Genomic DNA, 23,107 nt, shown 5'->3' on the forward strand with positions numbered 1-23,107 from the left:
TAGGCCGTGTTTACATTTGCTCTAGTATTCTGAAGCCTTCCAACGTGCCCAGTGTTGCACTCCCTCATGCATGTAAACGGTGTGCGATGGCACCGATGGCGACGAGCACTCCACGTGTAGTGATGACACGGACATGCTGACTGATGTTAAAGGACACTCCATCCGCCAGGTTCAAGGGGGAGGGCGGGGGCTGAGAAAATAATTTATAAATGTATTTTAAAATATCAAATAGAATGCTGGAGGGGTCCAACTGGGGCTACACGGGTTTCTCCCTCCCCCCGGTGTAGCGCCAACCCTGCCATCCGCCCACTCGAGCGTTGCAGACAATCTTGATTTCCGCCCTCCTGTTGGCAACTTGACAAAACTTACCTCTATGGGGTTTAGAGCAGTTGCTTTTTATTTTTATTTTATTGTGTTTAAGGCGGGAGGGTACCTTTGCGATGAGATTTCTTATTTTCTTGTTTGTGGTTCTGTAACCTCAGTGGAGACGTTCTGGCGATGCTTACGGCCCTTCACAGTCATGTGCAGTTGATCATGTGGCATGTGTAATATTTTTGTGTGACGGAAAATCTTATCAGAGCTGTAGCCTACTACTCTTAAGTGCCCTGTTTGTTTTTTTGCATTTAATAAGCCACAGACCACCGCCATGCATGAATCGAGATTACATTTGTAAAGGTGTAAAAGAATGGTTTGTCAGGTTTTTTTCCCCCCTTGATCTGACAGTTACATCAATGATTAATGTTCTCATATCACTTAGTACATCACTTCTATATGATCTTATGCAATGTGTATAAACTGAATAAGGTTAAGGGGATGAATCTATTGTGGTCTTGCGCAAGGAAAACCCAATAAAAAAAAGTTGTCATTCATATGAGTCTGAGTGGATTTATTTTGTTTAGCGTGGTTTTAAAGAAAATGGCTTTCTATATAAGCGGTTATAACAACGGTCAGTATAATAATCGGTTGGTTGTACATACTTGTTCAATTCATTGGAGTGGGATTCATTGCGCTGCTCCCACTGGTAGGCCTGCATTGGCCACTGGGGGGCAGTGTACCTAAATGAGTCTCCTAAATCACACCACAAAGCAAAAAAAAGCCCTACCAGCCAGAGTTTGGCTTTACTGAGATGGGTGATAATTGTCTGCCTAATGTGTTGCGCCACTGTTTGCTGTGGTCAAATGCTATATACGTTGCTGGAACGGTTATCGCAACTATTGATGCTATCTATATCCGTTAGCCCCATCCGTAGCGTTTTGCATTTTATTTTAGCATTAAGCTAGCAGGGACATTCTTAAGGAAATGTTTAAAATAAACAACGGGCCATTCTCCTTGTCTTAAGTTTAGAATGATCGTAAACTTCAACTGTCTGGGAGTAGCAATAGTTCAGGGGTGCTCAAGTTCGGTCCTCGAGAGCCCCTATCCAGCCTGTTTTCCATGTTTCTCTCCACTAACACACCTGATTCATGATCAGGGTCGTTATCGGGCTTCTGCAAAGCTTGCTGATCATTAGATTCAGCTGTGCTGCAGGAGGGAAACATGGAAAACAGGCTGGATAAGGGCTCTCGAGGACCGAACTTGAGCAACCCTGCGAGTAGTTGTTCACCATTTGTTTTATGATAAATAGCGACCTCTTTCGGTCTGTCCTTTAAATGCATCAGTTTTTAAATGGTGCGCCCAAAGCATAGCTGCCGCAAATATTGCCAGTTTAGAAATACAGTATAACTAGTTAATTTACATACATTTATGTTTTTTTTTAATAAATCATAAAATGGTATGGTACAACTCTAACATTATATTTGATAAATTTCCTCTTATGTCTTGTCTCAAATGTACATAAAACGTTTTAATGTATCAATCAGGCGTAAAGTTCGCCCACCAACTCAAAGATTTTTAAGCAATCAAGATAGGAACCAGTGAGCGTTCCTGCTCGTCCATGAAAAGTGCATAGTAAAATAAAAGGTAATTCAACAAAAAGCACCCGCGTATATTTCCAAGGTGTGTCCACAGTTATTTATCGTCAAGGGGCGTGTGAGGAAATTAGCACCTGTTAAAGTTGATAAAAGAAACGACTGAAATCTTTAAAGTTAATCAGCAGAAACTACTCTACTCGAATGAGACAAAATATGAAATTCAACCGGTTCTTAGTGCAAGAATTGCTGACATTTAAAAAGACGGAAACTAAAACATCCAAAAACGACTTGTGGAACGTACTGTTCTTATTCAAGCGAAGGCGGAAGTAAGCGGTGGATGAAATTTTTCTCGATCCTCTTTGAGTCTGGCTTGAGTCGGAGCGGGTGTTTTTTTTTTCTTCAGGAGGGAAACTTTACAAGGTTTAACGCAATTTGAACACGTTTAATTCCCATAGTTTTGTCCCCCGAGCCAAATCAAGCACACTGAAAGGTAAGAGCGCACCTCCACGACAGAACGCGTGAGTTTTGTCGCGTATAAAGCTCTTTTACCCGCTTCCTTTTGCGCCATTTTCGCTAGTTTTATAATGCACTAATGTAATGTGCGCCCCGGCGCAGATGTTCTTTGTCCTCATTCTTAACCTTCTCGCTTGTTTTCTTTTAACCGAATATCGACTGGCTCGCGGGGGATGTATGGAAGGACTGCGAGTTGTTCCGCTCCTTGTTGGCGGAATGTGTTCAAATCAAGTGCATTTGCGCCATTTTTTTGTGCTGCATCAGGCCGTGACAGTCGCTAACTGCGCCTGTTGGTTCTGGCGCACATGAGTTAGCTTCGCGAGCTAACCCGCTAGCTGGCTAATCAATTATCCAAGCGCGTTTAACTCCGCCTGACCCCAAAACGAAGAGATGAAACCGTAAAGAACAATATTAAGTTAGGTCTATATAGATTAGGAAGTGGGAAAGCACACTACTCTTATCTTAAAGCTAGGAAATTATGGGCATGCTAACCACGGTGGGCAGCTAGCTCTGTTAGCCACCTAGCGGTAAAGACAAACCGGTCCAATCTGTCACTTTTTAAGCTTAAAAGTCTGTTTTCTCGCCAGTACCCTAACGAATGGAGCACATGAATGAAGCCGTCAAAACACCAAGGGGCAGAGTGGCAACTTGTTATGTTCGTGTTTTGAACGTCCGCATTTTTAAGAAATGCAACCTTTATATTCACAGTTCGCATTTCTGGAGCAACATAAGCGACCAGGGTTACTCCGTTCTACCTTATTAAAGTTGAAAGCTGCAAGTAGTGTGCTCAAGATAATTCTTTGTTGAGGTTAAATACGTAGCTGGCTCACACATATTAACCCCTGGGCGTTATTTGTCCATTTTCTGGCTTTTTTCTGTTTTTCATCAAAGAAAAAGCATTTGGAAAAAAATACACTAGGGACCTGACATTTTACCAGGATTGTTTAAAAATGTAGAAGTTCAAATTGGCGCCATGTTGTAATTTATAATCATTACCAAACAGGAGGGAGAGATTCACACGAAGTTGTTGTAATAATGCCCGATTTTGGCTCATTGACTCCCATTATAAATCACAGTTTTTGATATGCTGTAAACCTGATGTGTTATAATGCATTTTCCGTGATTACTGATGCAATCGCTTCTTTGACGTGTCATAAACATGAAAATAGAGGAATTTGTGTGTTTAGAGTGTTAACACAAAAATCCACTAGGTGGCGCCAAAGGCTAATAAATGAATACAAAATGCATGCATAAAAAAAATTATTGTTATGACTTATGGACTTGTTTGAGCCTCTAACTATGTCATATGAAATATATAAATTATTATTTTATTTTTTATATATATATATATATACACACCATAGTTAGTCTTGCTATTAGCATAATACTCCTATTGTTGTCCATAGGGGGCATAAAATATATATATATATATATATATATATATATATATATATATATATATATATATATATGTGTGTGTGTGTGTGTGTAGATAGGTCTGATGCCACTGAACATTTTGAGTGGTTGAAAGTGGAAAAAAATATTCATAAATGACTAAGTTATCTCACTTCAAAGGAAATGCCGGATTTTGGCAAAATTACAAGAGTTTTGTGCTGTTCGGAAAACTGCCATTGTGTGAAAACTGGGCATGCAGAAAAAATTCTATTGTTATGACTTATGGACTTATTCAAGCCTCTAAATATGTCATATGAAATATTCAAATAAAATAAAATAAAAAGACCTTTATTTTTTCCTTTATACAGCATAGTTAATTTTGCTGTTGGCATAATACTGCTATTATTGTCCATAGAGGGCATTAAAAAAAACTTATTTTTTTTAAACTATATATGAATAGATAGGTCTGACGCCAGTGAACATTTTGAGCGGTTGAAAGTGGAAAAAAATATTCATAAATGACTAAGTTATCACACTTAAAAAGGAAATGCCGGATTTTGGCAAAAATTACAAGAATTTAATCAAACTATAATAACGCCCAGGGGTTAAAATGTCCCAAAAATTGAATACACAGAATAAAAACATTGTGTTTTTCTATCTGTCACTATACGTCAGTGGCATAGATAGACAAACAAAATGCAGGTTATTTGAAGTAAATATGTGAAATGGTGTAATTTCCCACGGTATGATGCCATTGATTGGAATGAAAGTAGTCCAGTTATTATTGTAACCAGGTGGTTGAGCTGTGTCAACGGGACTAACCAAGTCACAATTTATATGTCAAAAGGGCCAAGGGAAACCATAACTGCAATGTGGCCTGTGGGCTGGTTGACGCTTCAGAGCTTTTGTTTTAAGTTTTAATATAGTGTTTACTTCTTCATTATAGGAGTCCACAAATCATGTCTGGCATTGCATTGAGCCGGCTTGCCCAGGAGCGCAAAGCATGGCGGAAGGATCATCCTTTTGTAAGTAGACAGTCAACCCTCACCAATGGCAAGAAATGTTACATTCTCTTGAATGTCTGTTCTGTCTCTTCAGGGATTTGTTGCTGTACCAACAAAAAACCCGGATGGAACCATGAACCTCATGAACTGGGAGTGTGCCATCCCTGGCAAAAAGGGGGTAAAGTTCCATTTAATGATCATTCTAATGAAGCAGAATTCATTTCAAATGAGACATGTGATTGTTTTCGCATATAAGATGTGTACGGTGTACTGTTCAACACTCGCTTGAATTTCAAAATGAAACCGTGAACGCGTGAGCCATACTCGGATCTTCCGTATTTGCGAAGCTGATCACATAATTGCGTGTCACCAGACTCCGTGGGAAGGAGGCCTTTTCAAACTGCGCATGTTGTTCAAGGACGACTATCCTTCATCGCCTCCAAAATGTGAGTTGCCTTCCCCTTTCCTAGCATGTTTACCTTGATGCAAGTTGGGAGTCTCCGTAGGGGAAGCAGTCGTCTGGAATGGAAGGCCACTTGTCGGTCTCTTCCTAATGTAGATTACAATGCGTTCCTCGGATTTGACAGTGTCTCTCTTCTATTACTGGTTTCCACTAACTCCATTTCATGGTCACAATATCAAATAGCTACATATCAAGTGCTCTGTGTCCAGATGGTGCATGCTTGTGTTTGTTTGTTGTGGTTATCGCACTGATTTCGTAACAGCTTTTTTTTTTTTTTTCTCTCCCACAGGTAAATTTGAGCCTCCTCTCTTTCATCCAAATGTGTATCCATCAGGCACCGTATGCCTTTCTATCCTAGAGGAGGACAAGGACTGGAGACCGGCCATTACAATAAAGCAGGTTTGCACTGCATAAGCTTCCCATCAATTAGGGTTGAAATGATGAAAGGAGTAACACGAACATTTCAAAAAGTCTTAAGTGAAAATCTCTTGTCTGGAAGCTTTGCAGCGGATCATTTTAGTTTGTGTTCATTTGATATTGGAAAAAGTAGATGCTGCAAACCGCAACTAACTCACCACAACGGCGCGTCTAAAATCGGCAATGCGTATTCATGAATTCATGTTGCCAATACTCAATTAAGTGACCCTATTTGGTGGTAGTTAATTCTGGAGCTTCACATGAAAATACAAGTTTAAAAAAAAAAAAGTTTCATTTTTTTTTTTCTTCTGGGTAATTTCTCCCGCAGATCCTATTAGGTATTCAGGAACTCCTAAACGAGCCTAATATCCAGGATCCGGCCCAAGCAGAGGCTTACACAATCTACTGGTAAGACACACGCGCTCTGTTCCAGTCTGTCGAACGTAACGAAATGTCAGCACAAGGTCAAATGCCACTCAGAAAGATGAAGAAGGACTTTCAGTTACTGATGGAGAGTCCTGCATTTTATTTTTATTCTATTTTATTTTTTTAATTAATTGAACCACAAAAACATGCCATGATTGTCAAGGATGAAACGGATTGCTTCAAAACCAATACAGTACTCTGTAATGTATTTAGAATAATACTTAAGTATATTATTATTGCTAAAAAAAAAAAAAAACAGTGTGGAGAGTCTCTGTTGCTGAAATACACGAGTGCCGTTTCTAAAAAAAAAAAATTTTTTTAAATAAGATATACAGTAGACTTTGTGGCAGGTGTAACATTTCCCCAAAAGAACACCAGGGGTGGCAGTTTTTTTCCTTGAGGGAAAGGATTTGATTTCTTGCTTTGTCGCAAAGTGGCATTTCAGGATCCTGATGCTTTTTCTTTTTCTTTTTTCTTTTGCAGCCAAAACAGAGTAGATTACGAAAAAAGAGTCCGATCACAAGCCAAAAAGTTCTCCCCCTCGTAAGGGCAAGGACGGGTGTCGTGCCGCGGCAGAAGGAATCACCTCCCCCGCTCAAGTCACAATGAATGTGCCCCCCCTCACATCGGGACTTGCTTAAAGACTTCTATTTAAACTTTACACATTCTGTGCCATCCACCCCCACCCCCCATTTGACCTGTCTTTGGGTTTGTTTTTGCTCCATTGGTTTTGCTTTTAATCGCCAGTTGGTGCGTAACGCTGAGAGGGGATCGGAGCTTCAGCACCCCGCTCATTTCTTATGTCTTATGTGGTGCGAGGGACGCGACTCCAACCCAGTTTCGAGTCCATGCAAGATGGCCGTCATCCATGTCCAAGGAAAAACTTTTTTTTTTTTGGCGCTCCTCTCTTTTTTTCCCCCCCCTACACCTTCATTGTAAAAATGTCTGCTTATTTCATTGTCAGTATTTCAACTGCTGTATAATGAATGGCACTTTTATACTGTTGTATTTCACTTAGTGTCTCTAGATGGTTCTGTCTAATTCTTTCCTGGGTTTTTCTATTCAGCATGCTGTAACATATGATAGAATCTGCTGCCTTGGCTGTCTTTTTGTTAATTCCGAGTGTTCTAGGTTTTTGGATGAATAAAAAGGCTGCGATGACCGAGGCAGGTAGGCATACCAATTGTATCAGACTTTAAGGTTATACGGTGCTTTGTTCATGTATGTGTTGGCGTAAATAAAACTTTCTACAAAAGTTGTATTGCACAAACGGTATTCTCTCAATTTCCAGTGTTTTTAGTTTTCTTTTCCATCCAATCAGATTTTAGCCTCTGTTGCCATGCCAATTGAATCTACCCACACTCAGAATCAGCCAATCAGATGTCAGTTTTGTTTTAGGCAGCATTTTCCTGTCATCTGATTGGCTGAGGAGAGCAGAATTCATTCCAGACATCTTCTACTTGCAAAATACGTCCTTAGTGATCTGCATTCAATATTCATATATGATTAAATGATACATTTTATTTACTTTGAAAACGTTTTTGTCTTAATGAATATTTTGACAGTGAGTCAAGAGGATACTTGACTCACTGAGCCATTTTCAACAGTAAGAAGCTATTTTGTCTATAAATGTGTGAATGTAAAAACAACTTTTACCAGTTGCCATTGACTGAAGATGACAACCAATCATGGCTCAGTTTGCTGACCAAACCCAGAAAACAGGTTAGCCGTGGTTCGTCTTAATTATTTCCTCAGCACAGCCAGGTGATATCTTCAGTTGACAGGAAGTGGATTTTTTTTTTTTTTTTTAGGTATTGTGCATGAAAAATAATGAACAAAATATGAACTTTTTACTGCTGAAAATAGCTCAGTGAGTCAAGTTTCCCTTGAACTCTTAACTAGTAGGCCCCCCACTGAAGACGGGTATGAAAATAAGTAACACTCCACCACTGTACGTTCGATCCAGGTGAGCCAAATCATGTTACTTTGGTTTTACGTTTGTAGTTTTCTTTCACATCGGAACAAAATGCAAAACAGGCTGCTTATATTTGATGTAAACGGGGAGAAATTTAATGGCATTGACAGAAAAGGAAACAACTACCGGAGTTTAAAATTTCTGGGAAGCGTCATTCTGACTTGGAGGCATTACGGTAATCGCACTCTGACCTCCCAGTGTGCTTCACGTCAACACTTGTAACTTTTTTCCTGGTACTTGCGCTGTCTGCTGCAAGATGTTCAATGTGCAGTATTCGTGGCAGGACAGTGGCGGTTCCCCCTGAATGAGAGGAACGCTGCTTGGTCCCTGCGCCGTTTTACCCTCATCAAGCTGTAAACGCGCTGAATGGCTCATGACGTTTTCATACGCCATCTCGCGATCCTGCTTTGGCGTCTCCTCCTCATGGCTGTCCACTTTGAGCGTCTCCTCTGGCTTCAGCGTGATGGTCATGTTTCCTTGCGTGTCCACCCAGCTCTGTGATCACATTGGGGGGGGAAACGAACTCACAATCTGGAATTAAATAGAAGTACTGATACAGTGGAGACATAAAAAAAGAAGAAGAAGCTGTGCCACCACCAAAAATCTACTTTAAAGGACTTTCAATGTTCCCTAGCGCCATCTAGTGGTGAGCATTTAATTCATTCATTTTAAAAACCGACTGTTTATGTCAATAGGATGCAATAGTATCTTTTATATATATATATATATATATATATATATATATATATATATATATATATATATATATATCACAAATTTTTTTTACATGACTGTAGTCTCACTTTACTAGAGCTGCCATGTTTCGCCGCCATCTTCCTCCTGCGGATGGCCAAAGGACAACTTCGCAAATTAGCTAAAGCCAAACTGTGGCAGGGTTTTTACTTTCTGGACCTGGATTTTTTTCACTTCTGTTCCGTCGCTCGCCGAGATGCTCTTTTGTCACGCATAATAATATTGTTGGTAGGCTTGTGAAATTTGGTTTTTTTGAGCCACCGTAGTGTGCTTTGACCACTTGGTGGCGCCAAGGACTAAACACTGGGTCTTGCACTTGGTTATTTACCAGTACTGGATCACAACCAAATTACTAGACGTTCTCCTTAATACCTTAAAATCCCCATGACACTCGCCATATAAACTCTGGAAATATGGCGCCGGAGTGGGAACGAAGGCACCTCGCCTCCACCTGAAAGTGTGCAAATAGTGACCAATCAATTGTTTACTTTGGCGAATAGGGATTTTAACAGAAACGGCCGTTACCTTTTTAGCAAAGCGCTGCACAAAATCAGGACGAGTGTCGCCGTCACACCTGAAGCCAGGAAGAGCGTTTTGCTGTGTTTGGAAAAGAAGCCATCAACTGTGGAATCTGAGAAGAGCCACAATTGAGGAGTTTGCGCAAATCCGGAAAAGGATGTTGTTGACTTTTGTTTCAAAGCTTGAAGTTAGTCTGATTGGAAGAAAGCCTCACCATTGGCCAAGGCGGTCCTCCATCGGACCTCTTGCGACCAATCACTCCATTGGCCCCTAAAGTGAGTCACACTGGGCTTGGACCTCACCTCGGTCCCGTATTCCGCGTTCATCTCCAAGTCGCGGTCATCCACAGAATAGTCCGTACTGTCTGTGTAGTGGAACTTTACCTGTGGGAGAAGAGGATCTCGATGATGTCATTTTGTCACCTTTTGGCCTGTTTCAAAATGGCCTCCTTACAATGTCTTTGTCCCGTTGATCGTAGAAACGGAGCTGATATTCGAGGTTTTCCGACAGGGAGGTGCCTTTACATTTTTCGTAGGTGTTTTCCCACGTGAAGCGATGTTGACTTGTGTTGTGGCTGACTGCGAGGCAGCATGGTGCGTTCGGTTTAACTGGGAAAATAGAGGATTCATATGATGCCCGGGATCAATCCAGTAAGATCTTTGTCCGGAAATGGCCAAAAGTGCCTTTTGATTTGGATAAAAGTGTTCTGATGACTTCATACTATATTCCTTTGGCATGTAATCGCTCTCCAGCGTCTGGCACTTCTGCGCACTTGGTGTCTCACACAGCGAGATCTCATACACGTCGAAATCCAAAAAATCACAAGACTCCTCCGACGTGACGGAACAGGAGCGGCGGCCTCGGCTGGGGGGGGACAGCTTGCATGCGTATATCTCGCTGCGGAGAAATGAATATCAATGTGTTTCAATTGCTTATTGTGGAAAATTTGGGAAGTGGCGGCGTGGGCTTACGTTGTGTATTTTTTTTCAAAAGTCAGCCAGTGTGGGCTGCCGTGGGCTGATGTGAGGTTCAGGGAGCAACTGATGGTGAGCGTGAAATCGTTGTGGCATTGAAGACTCGCCCTCATGTCTACAAATCACACAAACTCATCAGAGGTGGCAAAAACACAAAAGTGGAAGAAAAATAGCTTTCCCCGTTAAATAAATGCAAGTAAGAAAAAAAGATATATTGACCATTTTATGCAAAAAAAAAAAAATCCTCTGTATTAACTCATTCACTGCCATTGACGGCTATAGACGTCAAAAATTTATTTGAACTATTTCTATTAGTTAACATTTTTTTCCACTTTTGTTAACCAAAGTATGAAAACCTAGATTTTTTTTATTGTACATTTAGAACAGATATAAAATTCGTAATTAATCAAGAGTTAACTAGTAAAGTCATGCGATTAATTACGATTTAAAAAAATTAATCGCCTGATGCCCCTAATTTTTAATAATCCTTTTTTTTTTTAAATAAAAGATCATGAAAAAAATAGATTTTTAAAAAATTAACAAAAGATTATTAAAAATTAGGAGCGTCAGGCGATTACATTTTTTTCGTAATTAATCGCATGACTTCAGTAGTTAACTCACGATTAATCACAAATTTTATATCTGTTCCAAATGTACAATATTTTTTTCTAGGTTTTCATACTCTTGTTACCAAAAGTGGAAAACAATTTAAACTACTAGAAATGGTTCAAATGAATTTTTGACGTCTATAGCCGTCAATGGCGGTGAATGAGTTAAATAATATTTGGAATTGTAATGAAGACATCACCTGTGCCAGAAAGTCCCGTATGTAATAAAAGCAGCATCAGTTTGAGCCGCTCCATCCCCTCGACCCCTGCGGGCAGCGCTCTCAGGCTCATTTTGCCTCAAAAGCTCTTTATTTGAAGGACGAGCGGAGGTGGGAGGAGTCAGTCTCTCTTATCTCGGCGAAGGAGGGGCGAGCAGGCGTGAGTGCACGGAAGGCTTTTGCCATCGCTGCACATTTATTTTCATATTAAATGATGGGATCAAGTTGCGCAACCTGAAGAGATGAAGCGGCTCGTGTGCTGATTGTGTAAAAGATTAGAAGTTGTATGTATGAGAAAACATCGGCCTGTAAAATGAGAGCGGCTCGTTAGGGATATCAGTCAGCATAATTCTCACACAATTGAAATGCTCTCATACGCACGACTGAAATGCTTTCATACGTTATTAAAATGCTCTTGAAAACATTACTGATTCCCCCCCCCTCATATAAACTACTCTCATACGCACTGAAGAAATGCTCTCACACATACTGTACTAGTACTCATTTTCTATGCTCGACTAAAATGATGTTTTCGACCCTACTCACACTCATCAACCCTACTAAAATGCTCTCACACGCTACTCAAATATTGTTTGCTCTCATACATGTTTAAATGCTCTCACAAACATTACAGATTTTTTTTCTCATGTGAACTACAAAAATACTTTCATACTCACAATTGAAACACTCTCATACAACTAAAATGCTCTCACACTTAGTTTACTACTCCCCAAAAAATTGTTTCTCCACACTACTGAAACGTTATCATCCACACGACTGAAACTCTCCTAAAAATTGTTTGCTCTCATACACACTACTGGAATGCTCTCATGTGATTAAATGAAACACTTTAATACAACTTAAACACTCCCACACAACTGAAATTCTCTCATTTACATAAGTGAAACACCACGCACTACTAAAACTCACACTCCTTTGCAATAGTTTTTTCCCCCACTCAAACACTACTGAAATGCTCTCATAGAATATTGCAACACTCATACACACTACTGAAACACTGACATATCACTGAAATCATATTCACTTCTGGCAATCTCATACACTACAGAAACAGATTTCTGTATTATTATTTTTTTACACAATGATTTCAGTTTTTGTGAGCGGGGGGGGGGGGGGGGGATCAGTGATACGTATGAGAGCATTTCAGTACAATAGTATGTGTGCTGAGGTGCAAATGAGCCCTCTGCTCTTGCGCAATGGAAATGTGCCGATGGTGGCGCAAGAGCAATCGTGATAAGCTCAGCAACGTCTTCAATATGATACCAAAGTGTTTTTCTATGCACCACTCAGATAAATCCGTTTCCTTGTCGGCGATAACATGAGAGGACCTGAAAGTGTACGCGCCAAATAGATTATGCTGCTTCCTGACACGCTTTCTCGCGGGGACAAAATGTTGATGTTGGAAGCAAGACAATCAACAGCTATTGCTACACTGATACCTCGAAATAAATACTAAAATAACTTGCTGGCCACAATATTAGGTACACCCACACACTATTGTGAAAGAGTATGAACTAAAAGAAACCACCCTTCCAAGAGCTTTAAATATTTTAATGTTCATTATTTTATTATTCCATTGACTGCTTTGAAATTGCACAAATATATAAAGACAAGAAATATAAAACTGGGCCAATCCTTTTGGGTGAACTTCCTGAAATGTGTATTTTGTATCATGGCGGTAAATATAAGCTAGGTAGCCTAGCTTGTTTTTTTTTTGTTTTTGTTTTTTAAGCGTGTAGTTCAGATCCAAGATCTGGCAGAGCACTTGAGGGTCACTCGCAGGCCAGTTTTCCGTCGAAAGACGAGAGCGTGATGGCGAAGGCCTGAAGGGCACACATGGGGAAGCTGTAATCCATGGAGAAGACGTCCTCGGAAACGCGGCCAAACTGCATCACAATGTAGTCCCCTGAAAGACATATTGGCCATGTTGTTCAGCTCCTTACGAGAAAATGGCAAATTCCGGTCTCATACTATTAGCATGTTAGCATCTGAGCTTAAAAAAAAAAAAAATGCTTATCAACCTGCCTTTTAGCTCTTTCTCTACTCAAATTCATATCTTGTACAACTGTTAGCGTTAGCATTTGAGCTAAAATCCTTTAAAATGGTCACTCACCACAGGGGAAAAAAATGTCATCTATTTCTGTGTGCCTCAGCGCTTTCATCGCTCGATGACATCACGCTATATGTTAGCATATTAGCATTTGAGCTAATCTTCTATAGTTCCATACTACAATGTCAAATCGTGATCAATCTGCCTTAGTGCATTTTATACTCGGACTGCCATCATGTGTGCTAACAGTTAGCATGTGAGCTAATCTCCTTGAAGAGGGGGCGTAAATGTAAAAAACCTGATTCATCTTGCCTTTGTGTTACGTTGCTATGCTAGCATATACCAACTGTCGCTCAAAATCGGACCAAACGTCGGCGCAGTTCGGAATTCACCGTTCTCCGGGTGGATGATCTGGAAGTTTTTGACGGAGGCTTGCGTAACGCGGCCGTGGAAGTTGAGCACGTACGACAGCGTCCGCTCGTTCCAGGTGGGATTTTTGTTGACCAGGGTCACCAGCTTGTCCGTGTTGTTGCTGGCGTGGCGCGCCAGCAGGGTTTCCTGCTCCTGAAAATGTCGCCAGCGTTCCAGTAAAGCATTTCCATTGTTACATCACACGAGCCACCCCCCCCCCCCCCCGGATTGTAAACTGACGTTTTTGGGCTGGATGGACACTCGGTCGTCATTCTCCAACATTCCCGGGATGATCACTGTCATTTTGCGGGGACCCCGGGATCCAAAAAGGTTCGTCTCCTGGAATAGAAATTCGTAAGGTTCGTTAGTTAGTGGGCTGACAGCTGACGTTGACTGTGTCATTCCATTATTAGACTCACGTAACAAATTGCCGCCAGCTCCTCTCGCACGGATTCACACTCTTTAATAAAAGGCTTTTTCTCCGGGTTTTCTCCTACGTCGTATACAATGAACTTTGTTCCCAGAACGTTGGACCTGGAACAGACGGTATCAGTCTTATGTACAGTAGATGAAGGGTGTCGAGCTGGTTTTCGTCAAATGGAAATCAACCTTAGCTTGCCGATGTAGCAGCTAGTATCTCGGGTCAGATTTGTCGGGTCTGTTGAGATGAGATAGTTGGATGTTTTGCTTCTTTTCCTTTTTCGGCCTGCCATGAGAAACACCTTAATGATGGCAGAGGGTACAAAAAAAAAACGAGACGTCAAATCAAGCCTTCAGAATAAAATTGGCGTTTACAATGAAAAGACAGCAGAGGTGGCCTTGGTACAGCTTTCTAATTTGGGTGTACCAAAAAAGCGATTCTCATTTAGTACGATTCAGAATCGAAAAATCTATTTTATTTAAATTCTTTTATACTACCGTGCCCTTGTTTGTGTGCGCCTTTACTGGGAGCGCTGTTCATGTTGTACCCGATTTGCCCACTTAGGGGCAGTGTGGTTCAGCGCGTTCAGGCACGCTCAAGTTATGCCAATAAAAGTTGTTGTTTTTTTGGCAGCGTAGGAAAAGCATATGCCGGTGAGTAATGTTAAGATGCTTCTCTGTACACATTCCTGAAGCGTTTTGTATGAGCTGCCGTTCTTTTAAAGTGATAAAAGTGCAGCAAGTAGCGCGCTAATTAGCATTAGCGAGTCGCACGAGTAGATCATGACGATTCTTGGCACATCGATAAATTGAAGCAGAAATCATTGTCAATCCAATCATTTTGAATCGGAAATCGATTCGGAATCGAATCGCTGACCCAAAAATCGAAATCGGATCGTTAAGACAGTCAAAGATTCCCACCCCTAACTACGAAGTCGAAAGTACAGATGTTTTCAAATCTAAGGAGCGAAGTACAGATAACTTCCCAGCTGATGGTGAGAACCGACCCGCTTTCCGTCGTCTTTCTCCATGTGAAGGTAGTAAGTGGGGTACATGCCCTTCTCCATGCCTCTCCTGTCCCTGGTGACCCGACACTGGATGGTCACGTCTCTGGGGGCGGGACGCAAGGCGAACGCCTGGAGGTCCTCCAATGATATCGGAGAAGCCGTCTGCAGGTGGCAAAATCCATTTGTTGTGAATGTGAATATTTTACGGCTACTCGGGAGGCTTTTTCCAAACGGAAAAATGGCTACAGTTAGCCAACTATAGATGAATTTGTGGCGACTCACTCCATTGGTGGATTCGCTGCCTGAAGACGATCTCTTCTTGTAGTTTGAGTTGAGAGACGCTAATAAACTGGCTGTGTTTTTCTCGACTCTCTTCTTCTTCCTTTCTTTCCCTTCCGCCTGAATGTCCTCGTCCTTGCTGTCGTCGCTTATTTGGCACCTGGCTGTGAGGAAATATTCACAAAATATGATACCAAAACGATCCTCTGGATGGCGCTCACAAATTGACGCCCGTACATGTGTCCAGATGTTTTTTCCTCCGAGGAGAGTCGCGGGACGGGGTCGGGCACTCGTCGTCCTCCTCCTCGTCGCCGCTTTCAGCATGTCCGTTCTTGTTTGGGCTGGTCTGCTCCGGGTCCGAAGATGACGTGTCGTCTAAGTGCTTCTCTGCTCAAAAATAGAAACGACTTATAGAGAGAAATCATTAAGGCAAACTTACTTGTGGAAAAGCTAAATCAGAGGTGGCAAATCCAGGTCCAGAATGTTAAAAAAAAAACCCTGCCACAGTTTGGCTTTAGCCCCAGGTGCTAGCTAGCTAGCTCCCTAGCTAGCTCCCATGGCGCTTGTTTACCTTTTAGGGAGCTAGCTAACAAGCATTAGTGGCTAAAGCTAAACTTTGGCAGGGTGCCCCAGGTGCTAGCTAGCTAGCTATCCTCGATTACCTTTTAGGGAGCTAGCTAGCTAGCATTAGTGTCTAAAGCCAAACTTTGGCAGGGTGCCCCAGGTGCTAGCTAGCTAGCTATCCTTGTTTACCTTTTAGGGAGCTAGCTAGCTAGCATTAGTGGCTAAAGCCAAACTGTGGCAGGGTTTATACTTTCTGGACCTGGATTTTCCACCAATGATGCTAAATACGACTTGAACCGTGCTGAATATTTGATTCCGTTGTTCTTTGGCATACCACTAGAGGGAGCCAGAGCATCCAACACTTTTGAGAATCACTGCTTTAGTCCACATAATCTTACTTTTGCGCTCTTGTTTGGTTGTTTTGTTTGTCTCGTGTCCATCGTCGCAGTCTTTCGCTTTGTCTTTTCTTTTTCTTTTTTTCTCCTGTTTCTCGTTGTCTTTTTCCTGTCCGTCATTTTCGTCCGCAGCTGGAAGAAAGAAATTTTTAAAAAAAAAGACACACGAAGCAAACGAGTGCGGATATGCTCCAGTCACCCGCAATAGATGGAAATCTTACGTTTGGCTTTCTCCTTCTTTTTCGTCTTCTTGTCCTCCGCGTGCGCATCGTCCTCCATTTTGTCTTCCTCTTGCTCCGTGTCCAAGTTGATCTTTTCGGCGCTGACCGGCCTCTCCGCAGGCTCCTCACCCGACATCGCGGCAGCCTTCGCGTGGCTCTCGCCCTCCGCCAGCGTGATGACGTCCATCGGGTTGTCATGCGCGTGCTCCACTTGGTCTTCGCGGCAAATTGGGCGGAAGCGATTCGTGAAACGGTTTGTAGCGACAGCACGGTGAGGTATTGCGTACCGAGTGATGTTTTTGAGACAAACCGCTGAGGGAGACGTTGCTGAGGGACTGGCTGATCAACAGCGGCATCTCGTCCGGGCGACCTTTTTGTCTGCGGTTCTTCTGGCGGGCGTCCCGGTTGGCGACCACCATTTGACAATCGGCACGCTTCTTTTGTTGCTTCTTCATCAATATGGATCGCTGGGAAACAATTCGATCATTTGGTTATTTATTTATTTATTTTAAATAAAATTGATTTAAGATTTACTTAAATTCATTTGTCAGTTACTTGAGTTTAGAGGTGCAACGATGTAATTGATAATCGATTAATCGTTTAGAGACTTTGTTTATTTTAAATGTTCAAAATCTTGGAATTTCAGCCTCTTGACACTAAATATCCTGAGATGTTGATTCAAAACAGAACATTTGTAAACTACTTTGGAAAACAACTATATATGTACATCTAAAAAGGACATAGGATCATTTTGGCAAATATTAACTCAACATTAGCATGTGCTGTTTAACGCATTCACTCCCAGCCATCTTCACTGAAGCAACCCCCTTCACTCCTGGCTGTTTTACTGGATTTTGACGGATTTTTTGCAAGGCCCGCAGAATATTGTGTTCTCTTGCTATAAAAGCATGGAACCTACCAAAAGAAAGATTCAAGTCTTTCCTTTCAGCCAGGGAAGAAAGTACATTTGTATCTGTTTCTGTTTTGCAACAATTAGCATTAGAGTATAGCTAAGTTTCATCATTATTTACATTCGTGGTGAAAACAATGACAAAAAGAGCTTGTGGCAACGTGGCCCTGGCTGATCTCTTATACTCTTTTTATTTTATTTTTTATTTTTTATAACTACAATTGCTTTAAGTGACCACTAGCATAATAAAAAATATATATAAATACCACAAACCAAGATAACAGTCAACCTATTGTTGAAGAAAAATAAAAACTAAGCATTACTATCTTTGTCAGTATTTGCTATACATGAATTCCCTGAATTTCAATAACAGGTGATTCTGACAACTCAAGGATGCTTATAAGTAAGCTTGGAACATAATACTATATTAACAATTGTTTAAAACTATAAAAAGGAAATACATTATAAGGTACTCAGGTTACATCAGTACAGTGAGGTATGAAAATCACCTTTAAACCTATAGCTAGTGTAGACTTTCTGAAATGACAGAAATCATTCAAATAACTCGGAAAAAGCCAAACGGTTTCAACTTGTCCACCTGGGGCAGACAGTGCCTACTTTGCCTATCCTGACCGCACGTCGCTGCATCAGTAGAATATTTATTGTTGTTTTTACCTGATTGTCCAGTTTCTGCTGTCGTATATCCGGATCCTCCATACCGACGAGCGACGACAGCAGGATGTTTAGAAAGCCAACCAAATATGCGCAAATCAAGGGGGAAAAAAGCACTTAAAGCAATGAAAAGAGGGCGCGGGTGTATTATGTCGGCCCCCGGTTCCATCTGACTGTCTGCTCACCTGCGCAGAGCAGAAGGCAAAGTGGATTAAAAGAGGATAATGTTCTTAAACAGCGCTGCGGCTCAGCCAGCGTGGACAAGCAACGAAGGAAGGACGAAGCCCCAAAAACTTGTTTACGTTACCGCTCTAAAAATATTCTTAATAAGAAAGATCTTTTTTTTGTTGTTGTTGTATTTTTTACCTCTCTACAATTTGCTCCAAAATGAAAGAAAAAAACAACAACATCCTGGCAGGAGAAAGATTGGTGTGTTTGAAAATCATTTCAGCATCTTCCGGTTCCCGAAACATCAAAGCGAGACGCACAAACGTGTTCGGTGTTTAAGTGGGCGATTTGGTTGCCGTGGTTACAGCCACGCGCGGCAGCAGTGACCAAAGGTTGTTCGTTACATTTTGGCTCAATCACCAAGATAGCCTGTTTGTCATGTTATAGTGGCTCTTTTTACCCCCCCCCCTCCCCCCAAAAAAAGTATATTTAAAGCTGCTCTCTGTAACAATTTGGCCAAAAATATCTTTACAATAGCCTTTTTATTTGATCATTTATGACTGAAACATCTTGCAAGTCTCTGGCCAATAGTTTTCAGACGGATGTAGTAACATTATGTATGTGAAGCAGGGAAAATGCAGTTTCATTTTTCGGCCACAGGTGGCAGCAGCGATTCAATTTTCTCCATCCACTGCAACATTAACGCTAAATATAGGAAAATAACTAAACTGGACTTGGCCAGTGATTCTCTCAGGTGCCACTAGAGGGAGCCTGCGAACCACACTTTGAGAATCACTTTGGTGCTATTTTCATCCTTTTAGTGCGCCAAATCACACAAAAAAATGACAGATTCTAGAGCAAATATTAAATAGTATTTATTTAGTGGCGTACAACGGTCATGGTGCAATGGAATGAGTTTTCACAGGAAATACAGTCACAACAGTTGGTTTCTTATGAAGAAACATGGAGATTTTTTTTTTTTTTACCCAAAAACATGCAAGTACAGTACACGCTGTAAATATTTCACATATGACTTTCAGTACTCGTATCGCAAGAATGTCACCAAGTTTAAGTTTAATACAATCTATTTGTATGCTAATACGCTAGTCGCAAAAAGCGTTGGATATCAGGATGAACCTAAAAAGCACTCGATCCTTTAGGGGAGAACTTAATCTGACTTTTTCTAAACTTTTCATGCAATGTTTCGGTACATTTTAGGTTGATCCTGAAATTTCGCCCGAACTTTTTGTGAGTAGTTTGTTAAAGAACGAATCACAGTGTTTTCCTGAACATGAAGTGTTAGAATCCCAAATAAACACATGAATAAATGCCCTTTAATGCGAAGCGCTCTGCAAAAAAAATCTGACTTGACTCAAAAAATGTTGATCAGGATAAAAAATTTTTAAGTGTGCGTGCTTGAGACAGCATGCAGTAAGGCATCAATTCCTGAATCCTACCTTTTTTAAAATTAAAACAACAACAACAGCGTCATAACAAAAACAAGACATGAGGTTTAGGTTTCAAAGTCCTCCAGCTCCAGCAACATGACCTTCGCCGTGTTCTGGAAGAGGGCGGCCCGGTTCTGCTGCTCGCCTTTCTTCACCCAGTGCCCGTAGATGCGGAAGGCGCAGCCGTCGATGAGTTTGCGCACGCCCCGCAGCGAGTAAGGATCCCGGGCCAGCACCTCGCGGGTCAACGGGCGGGCCCGGCGGTAGCGGGCGTACATCCGGATGCACGCCAGCACCGTCACGATTAGCACCTGATGAAGAAGAAAAGCAAAGTACTTGAGTAACACATGGGAAAGGTAACTTTTTTTTTTAATAACTTTATTTAAAAAAACATTTTAAACCCTCTATGTTGCTACTAGCCTCATCCTAGCTAGCGCTAAGCTAGCGCTAAGCTAGCGCTAAGCTAGTTCGTCTCTCAGGTACGGCGTCCAGGTTTGCAAAGTCCATTCACTTTTTTTTTTTTTGTATCTTATAGTTCACATGAATTTAAAAGCATTTTTTTATATTTATAAAAAAAACGGACTTTTTAATATTTTAAATGTTTATTTACAATTATTGAAATAGAATGATGAAAATATTTCCATCTCATCCTTGCTGATGTCAATGTTTGTGTAAAGTGATTATAACACGTGTTGCTTTCACTAACAAACTCAATTATTTAACCAGTTACTGGCCCTACATTTTACTTGAGTAAAAGTAATAAAGTACAGACTCTGAAACGGACTTAAAATGGATCTTTGACGTCCATAACCGTCAGTGGTGGCGAACGAGTTAAGTGCGAAAGTCCAAATGAATTTTTGCACTCAAGTTCAAAAGTAAAATACGGATTAGTGAAAAACCACAGTAACAAAGTATTTGCACTCGATTACTTCCCCCACTGATGAATTTCCGAACCTACTCACCCTGAACGACTTTCTGGGGCTGAAGCGTCGCACGTCTTCTTTTTGGTACTGCCTGAAGAAAGGATGCGCTAAGGCCTGCTCGACCGTGAGCCGCGCGGCGGCGTCCACCACCAGCAGCCTGGAGATCTGAACGGCGGCGGCACCCAAACGTCAAGCTAAGTGCACCACATCCCACTCATTGCCGCAAACCATTCCAGCTCACCAGATCCTTGACGGTGTCCGAGCGGTCGTCCCACTCGGGCGAGCCGAACTTGTAGCGGCCCTCCATGATCGTCCTGAGCATCAGCATCTGTTTGCGGTGCCAGAAGGGCGGCGAGCCCGCCAGTAAGGTGAAGAGGATCACGCCGCACGCCCAGCTGTGGTAACACAGAGAGAGTGTTAGATTGGGCTTTTTCGGGATCCGGGTCATGGCACCAACTGAAAAGTTCTGTGCCAAATTTCACAGGTCTTTTTTTTTTTTTAAATCTGAAATCCTTGCAATACAAAGTAACTGGTGGGGAAATAATGTGGTTGCATAAGTGTGCACACCCACATCTAAATTCCTGGTGGGCTTTTTATGACTTTTCACTTAATAGCAGAAGCCTGAGGGAACTTGTTAAAGGCTGGACTATCCTTGGAAAAATACACAGTCATCGTAAAAAAAAAAAAGAAGAAGATGGAGACAAGAAACAATTGAACCAAAATAAGCAAACTTAAAGCCACACTTCCTTCCTTGACGGAGGTAATAAATGAGATGCATCCGGTCTGGACTTACAGATCAACTTCTTTTCCGTAGCCGGGGTGCATTTCATCCATGGAGCATTTCAGTATTTCGGGAGCCAAATAACCGGGTGTTCCGCAAAGCTCTAATGACAACAACAGACGCAGAGTCGTGATTTTGAAAAGTGTGTGTTGTGTAGAACAGGAACTCGCGCAGCACTTTTGATTCTCACTCGAGTACCTCTCAGCTTCTCCCCAGGCTGCAGCTGCACCGAGAAGCCAAAGTCGGACAGTTTGATGTGTCCCTGGTCGTCCAGCAGAATGTTCTCGGGTTTCAGGTCGCGGTGGACGATGTGGCGGGAGTGGAGGTAGCGCACCGCTTCCAGCAGCGCTCGCATCATGCTCCTGCGCTCACAAGCCAGGACGCTCATGTTTTAACATTTTGGGACAAATAGAACTGGCGCAAACTCACCTGGTTTCTTTCTCACTCAGCGTCACTTTTTCTGTGAGGTAGTCAAACAGCTCTCCGCGCCGCATACTGTCAAGCAAAAATTTTAATTTTAATTCCTCGAAGCAGCAATATTTACACATCGTTGTACTCACAGGTCAAACACCAGGAAGATGAAGGTTGCAGACTCGTAGGAATCAATGAGCGTAACTAAGTGAAAGAATAAAAAGACGGTATCAAACAGGTTCTTAAGTATCAAGTCATGAGTGCATTTTTGGACCTACTGATTGACGAGTGGCCCTTGACCATTTTGAGGACTTGGATCTCCTTCAGGGTGGAGGTCTTGACCTCCTCCAATTGCTGGACGGTCATCTTCTCGGCGGTGATCTCGATGATCTTGACGGCCAGCTCCTGCCCCGTGTGCCTGTGCACGCACCTGCGCACCACGCTGCTCACGCCCCTGGACAGAAATAAAATGAATTAAGATGACAGCACAACAGTTAGGATTGCTGTCTTAGGAAACGTTCAACCAGGATGGTCACAAAAGTCGTACCCCAGTGCTATGATTATGAAAAACACTTCTTTTCTCCTCACTTTAACATTTCCTGGAAAGAGATACTCTGCTGTCTTCCACTACTCGTGTTACTCAATGGACTCACCGGCCAATCACCTCTTTGGGGTCATACTTCTGGTAAAACTCTTTTGCACCCACCCAGTCAGGCAGATCATCTCCAAGCACTATGTCTTTTGTCATGCTGGCGGGATGGAGCGCTTTGAACAAAAAAAAAAATGGTAGTCAGGGTTCAACTTCAAGGCAACAACACTCAATAACAGGAACTACAGTAAGTACAGGGAAGTGTGTGTTTGTTGTATGTCGGGCATGTACGTGTTTTCCGATCGCTGCTTTTCCACACGCTCGAGGCAGACCTAGTTGAGATATATTTTCTCCACGTCTTGTGCTGTTTCTAAAATATGATATATTACTAATACTAAAGTGCTAGTAGTGGCCTCGCTCGCCGCAGTTCACTGACCGTGTAAAGCTATTCGGTACTCACCAGGTATGACAGAGAAACGCTAACAACGAGCACCGCGGGAGCGGTCAAAAGGGTGCAGCGTGATGCGACGAAGCTAATGTGAAGCCATCACTGCACACGCGTCAGTGGCGATAGTATCCGAAGCGAGTCGGCCGATAAAAGACAATATTTGGAAAGTGATGACATTTTGCCTGCATTCCTCGTAACTGCTCATTCGGTTTTG

General features: G+C 41.9%; 4 protein-coding genes across 5 annotated transcripts; 1 reads left to right on the forward strand and 3 right to left on the reverse strand.

Moving 5' to 3' along the window:
* The first annotated feature begins 2,062 nt into the window (after positions 1-2,062).
* Positions 2,063-7,398, forward strand: ube2ib (ubiquitin-conjugating enzyme E2Ib). Its single transcript, XM_077551563.1, has 7 exons — positions 2,063-2,400; positions 4,765-4,843; positions 4,917-5,000; positions 5,196-5,268; positions 5,575-5,684; positions 6,031-6,110; positions 6,612-7,398. Exons 2-7 carry the CDS (start codon positions 4,778-4,780, stop codon positions 6,673-6,675), a joined length of 477 nt encoding a protein of 158 aa, XP_077407689.1. The 5' UTR covers positions 2,063-2,400; positions 4,765-4,777; the 3' UTR covers positions 6,676-7,398.
* Positions 7,399-8,176: 778 nt separating this feature from the next.
* On the reverse strand, positions 8,177-11,223 carry LOC144038652 (interleukin-21 receptor). Its single transcript, XM_077551294.1, has 8 exons — positions 11,158-11,223; positions 10,347-10,464; positions 10,097-10,272; positions 9,829-9,983; positions 9,590-9,758; positions 9,382-9,487; positions 9,229-9,307; positions 8,177-8,598 (listed from the first exon to the last, which is right to left on the reverse strand). The coding sequence occupies exons 1-8, from the start codon at positions 11,210-11,212 to the stop codon at positions 8,308-8,310; spliced, it is 1,149 nt and encodes a 382-aa protein (XP_077407420.1). The 5' UTR covers positions 11,213-11,223; the 3' UTR covers positions 8,177-8,307.
* Positions 11,224-12,726: 1,503 nt separating this feature from the next.
* Positions 12,727-18,609, reverse strand: LOC144038936 (tubby-related protein 3). 2 transcript variants are annotated; one of them, XM_077551808.1, is made up of 13 exons: positions 18,311-18,609; positions 18,129-18,164; positions 16,854-17,010; positions 16,544-16,759; positions 16,326-16,454; positions 15,601-15,750; positions 15,367-15,527; positions 15,085-15,246; positions 14,267-14,379; positions 14,077-14,191; positions 13,898-13,996; positions 13,639-13,810; positions 12,727-13,102 (listed from the first exon to the last, which is right to left on the reverse strand). In XM_077551808.1, the coding sequence occupies exons 3-13, from the start codon at positions 16,996-16,998 to the stop codon at positions 12,969-12,971; spliced, it is 1,596 nt and encodes a 531-aa protein (XP_077407934.1). In that variant the 5' UTR covers positions 16,999-17,010; positions 18,129-18,164; positions 18,311-18,609; the 3' UTR covers positions 12,727-12,968. The 2 variants fall into 2 exon arrangements, with proteins under 2 accessions (XP_077407934.1, XP_077407933.1); XM_077551807.1 differs by having other exon boundaries at positions 18,129-18,310; positions 18,492-18,579.
* Positions 18,610-19,143: 534 nt separating this feature from the next.
* On the reverse strand, positions 19,144-23,104 carry phkg2 (phosphorylase kinase, gamma 2 (testis)). Its single transcript, XM_077551809.1, has 10 exons — positions 22,906-23,104; positions 22,510-22,621; positions 22,135-22,310; positions 22,006-22,060; positions 21,875-21,940; positions 21,644-21,807; positions 21,458-21,548; positions 20,906-21,059; positions 20,704-20,829; positions 19,144-20,052 (listed from the first exon to the last, which is right to left on the reverse strand). The coding sequence occupies exons 2-10, from the start codon at positions 22,602-22,604 to the stop codon at positions 19,807-19,809; spliced, it is 1,173 nt and encodes a 390-aa protein (XP_077407935.1). The 5' UTR covers positions 22,605-22,621; positions 22,906-23,104; the 3' UTR covers positions 19,144-19,806.
* Between the last annotated feature and the right edge of the window lie 3 nt (positions 23,105-23,107).

Source organism: Vanacampus margaritifer, chromosome 18 (assembly GCF_051991255.1).
Source record: "Vanacampus margaritifer isolate UIUO_Vmar chromosome 18, RoL_Vmar_1.0, whole genome shotgun sequence".
Lineage (NCBI taxonomy): Eukaryota > Metazoa > Chordata > Actinopteri > Syngnathiformes > Syngnathidae > Vanacampus > Vanacampus margaritifer.

Coding starts and splice junctions, on each gene's coding strand:
- LOC144038936 (XM_077551807.1), bottom strand. CDS start 18,170: ATGGAGGATCCGGATATACGACAGCAGAAACTGGACAATCAG. Junction 15,247..15,366: donor GCAGCGAATCCACCAATGGA/GTGAGTCGCCAC, acceptor TGCCACCTGCAG/ACGGCTTCTCCGATATCATT. Junction 14,192..14,266: donor TGCTACATCGGCAAGCTAAG/GTTGATTTCCAT, acceptor CGTCTGTTCCAG/GTCCAACGTTCTGGGAACAA.
- ube2ib (XM_077551563.1), top strand. CDS start 4,778: ATGTCTGGCATTGCATTGAGCCGGCTTGCCCAGGAGCGCAAAGCATGG. Junction 5,269..5,574: donor TCCTTCATCGCCTCCAAAAT/GTGAGTTGCCTT, acceptor TCTCTCCCACAG/GTAAATTTGAGCCTCCTCTC. Junction 5,685..6,030: donor CGGCCATTACAATAAAGCAG/GTTTGCACTGCA, acceptor TTTCTCCCGCAG/ATCCTATTAGGTATTCAGGA.
- LOC144038652 (XM_077551294.1), bottom strand. CDS start 11,212: ATGGAGCGGCTCAAACTGATGCTGCTTTTATTACATACGGGACTTTCT. Junction 10,465..11,157: donor TACGGGACTTTCTGGCACAG/GTGATGTCTTCA, acceptor TGTGATTTGTAG/ACATGAGGGCGAGTCTTCAA. Junction 9,984..10,096: donor TTACATGCCAAAGGAATATA/GTATGAAGTCAT, acceptor CTATTTTCCCAG/TTAAACCGAACGCACCATGC.
- phkg2 (XM_077551809.1), bottom strand. CDS start 22,604: ATGACAAAAGACATAGTGCTTGGAGATGATCTGCCTGACTGGGTGGGT. Junction 22,061..22,134: donor CAAGGGCCACTCGTCAATCA/GTAGGTCCAAAA, acceptor TCTTTCACTTAG/TTACGCTCATTGATTCCTAC. Junction 21,941..22,005: donor ATCTTCCTGGTGTTTGACCT/GTGAGTACAACG, acceptor TTTGCTTGACAG/TATGCGGCGCGGAGAGCTGT.